The 2,789-nt window shown below is 33.1% G+C and overlaps 1 protein-coding gene across 1 annotated transcript; it reads right to left on the reverse strand.

Moving 5' to 3' along the window:
- Positions 1-1,475: 1,475 nt before the first annotated feature.
- Positions 1,476-2,776, reverse strand: LOC111688515 (probable phospholipase A1 magnifin). Its single transcript, XM_046953061.1, has 2 exons — positions 2,665-2,776; positions 1,476-2,592 (listed from the first exon to the last, which is right to left on the reverse strand). Exon 2 carries the CDS (start codon positions 2,571-2,573, stop codon positions 1,677-1,679), a length of 897 nt encoding a protein of 298 aa, XP_046809017.1. The 5' UTR covers positions 2,574-2,592; positions 2,665-2,776; the 3' UTR covers positions 1,476-1,676.
- Positions 2,777-2,789: the final 13 nt, after the last annotated feature.

Below are 2,789 nucleotides of genomic sequence, written 5' to 3' on the forward strand. Positions count from 1 at the left end.
TAAGAGTAGAGTAAGAGTAGAGTAAGAGTAAAGTAAGAGTAGAGTAAGAGTAAGAGTAAGAGTAGAGTAAGAGTAGAGTAAGAGTAGAGTTAGAGTAGAGCAAGAGTAGATTCTCAGTAGAGCCCTGATCGGCAAAGAACTTTATTAATTTCACACGCATGTATGCTTACACATTTATAAATACACAAAAAAGCAGTAAGAGAACTTGTTTTTTACTCTCTTCCGATGTAGTCAGTAAAGTAAGATTAGAGTAAGGGTAGATTAGAGACGGACACCATTCCCTCAACATAAGGGAATGGTAATTTTAAGGGTATCACGATGGGCTACAATGCCTTATAGTTTACTCGCTAACTAGCTAACAATTCATGTAACCAAAACATTACCTAAGAGAAGAGTAAGATTAGATCAGCAAATGCCAAATCGTAAACAATTTTCTCTCTGAACGGTTTTGTTTATTTGGATTAGAGTAAGAATTGATTAAAAGTATAGTAAGAGCAGTGTAAGATAAGAGTAATGTTAGTGTAAAGTAATTGAAGAGTAATAATAAGATAAAAATAGATTTGTGTAGAATTAGATCGCTCTTAATCTACTCTAAATTGACCACAATAAATTGATTTTTAAGTACAATCCTAACTGTTATTGATATATGATTAAAACATCTGTACAAATATTTTTCATAATTATAAGTTTATTTTAACTTTCTACAGCAAAATTGTAAATATTATTAAGAGTTTGTAAGACAAATTTTGAATTAACTTCTTTTTTTTGTCATAAACAATTAATAAGAACAATTTTGATTATAACAGGGGGGTTTTTATGTATACATCTTATGATTTTATAGACTTCCCGGAAATAGCAGTATGAGCAGATCTCAAATCTTTTTTCATAGAATGATTTCTAAATAAGCTCTCCAAGCTGCCTTCGTGAAGTGATCTTTCTTTATTAAGTAACTTGTCAGCTTTACGTAGTAGCTCATCCGGAGAAGTTTCAGTATCACCTGAATATATACCAAGCAATATTTGTAAACTATCGTCATCGTCGATATCTCCACCATCATTCTCGAGGCTTACAGGATTCTCGAGTAATAGGAATAACCCAAATCCGGAAAATAAGTCAGAATTTTGAATGGGATTAGAATTCAGACTTGCTTGTGGCCTGGGAGCACCCCAAACCATGGTGGCAGTGATGAGAAGAAATAATAAAGATATCGAAGGCATTTTTCTAGCTTGTTTTGACTGAAACTGATATTTGAATCATTTCGTAAATGCTTTTTATACTTTCAGTTTTGTAAGTCGTTTAGTTATTTAGTAATAAAGCTAGGTATGTTAATTATTAAAAATAAATATTAAAAAAAAACATTTCATTTATTTATGGTTCATTTAAATAAAAGTTAAAACTTAAATTAAAAAATTGCTGAGTAAAATTTAATGGAACATTTTGTAAAATTATGAGTAATAACTATATTAATTGCAAAATAAAGAAACTTTGTTGATTTTTTGAGATAATATTATAAATTATATTTTCTTTAATAAATAAATGTTTATTTTAAATAATACAATTAAATTTGAGACTAATTTTTCGTTTAAATTGAAGGCGATGTAAACTTTTCAATAGTTTTTAATACTTCTCGTCTCATTTTGCGGTCTTCCAACTCTTGACTATAAAACATAATTCTCTCATTCTAAATGTATATAATTATCCTCGGGTACTTCTTCGATAGTCTCTAAAACCTTTCGCCTTCCCATGGCATATGGTGGCTTGTCGTTGGTCTTCAAATAAAATGTACCCTCTTTGGGTGTAGAAGGTTCTCCACCCATTTTAAACTCTTCACCCGATTCAGACATAATCCAAATATTTTCCGATTGACGTTCACATCGGGTGCCCCAGAAGCCCTCCTTACTCGTTATCGATTCAGCAAAGTAATTATGAGCTCTAGAATGTGAACAACCATACATGTAGCATTTCTTTTGATCTCTACCAAAGTTGGGATAAAATGTTGCATGTCCCACTGGTTCTTGAAAACCCAAACTGCTGCTGGTTTGTATAGACTCCACGTAATCGGCATCAGAAGCATCCAGCCGTAAATCACTACTGCGATTGCGAAATTTAGGTCCCGCCGGATCTAAGGCAAAAATAGTATTGAACCTAAACGGTGCCACCTGTTTGCCGGCACTACCGGCTATCTGAGCTCCCAACGAGTGACCTATAATATAGACATCACCAAAATACAAATTCGCCTTCATGTGAAGGAAACGCACAAAGTCGGCTAAAAGAAAACCCAAATCCTCAATTAAATCCACCACACCAAAATAGTTCACATTCGATGATATAACACTCCAATCCACAACAATGACATTAAAATCTATTGTGGAATTTTTGTGAACGTCAGCATCATCATCAGCATCGTTTTCATCTTGCTGCTGTAACTCTTCAGGCGTTGCTGTTGGCGGCATGGTGTCATTACTAACAATTGCTTCAGTTTTATTTTTGTTTGTATTATTAAGAGAGCTTTTTGTGAGATTCATGTAAGCATTTTTTACAGCACGATTAAATGTCCCCTTACTTTGACTCATCCAACCGTGTATGATGATTCTGCAAGAAAGAAAAAACGAAATGTAAAAAGTGAAATGAAAGTGTTTAATTTAGAATTGTAAATATGAGTACTTATGCGCTACAGAACAGCATTTTAAATAGGAGTTATGTGTCTGAGTAAAGGCTTGTAACAATCTGAAAGTGTAGTTTAAGAAAAGGTGTTAAGGAATACCGGAAATGTACACTAAGATCGACTG

Source organism: Lucilia cuprina, chromosome 2 (genome assembly GCF_022045245.1).
Source record: "Lucilia cuprina isolate Lc7/37 chromosome 2, ASM2204524v1, whole genome shotgun sequence".
NCBI classification, from domain to species: domain Eukaryota; kingdom Metazoa; phylum Arthropoda; class Insecta; order Diptera; family Calliphoridae; genus Lucilia; species Lucilia cuprina.

What these genes read in the sequence shown, in the direction of transcription:
- LOC111688515 (XM_046953061.1), bottom strand. Translation starts at nt 2,573, where the DNA reads ATGAGTCAAAGTAAGGGGACATTTAATCGTGCTGTAAAAAATGCTTAC.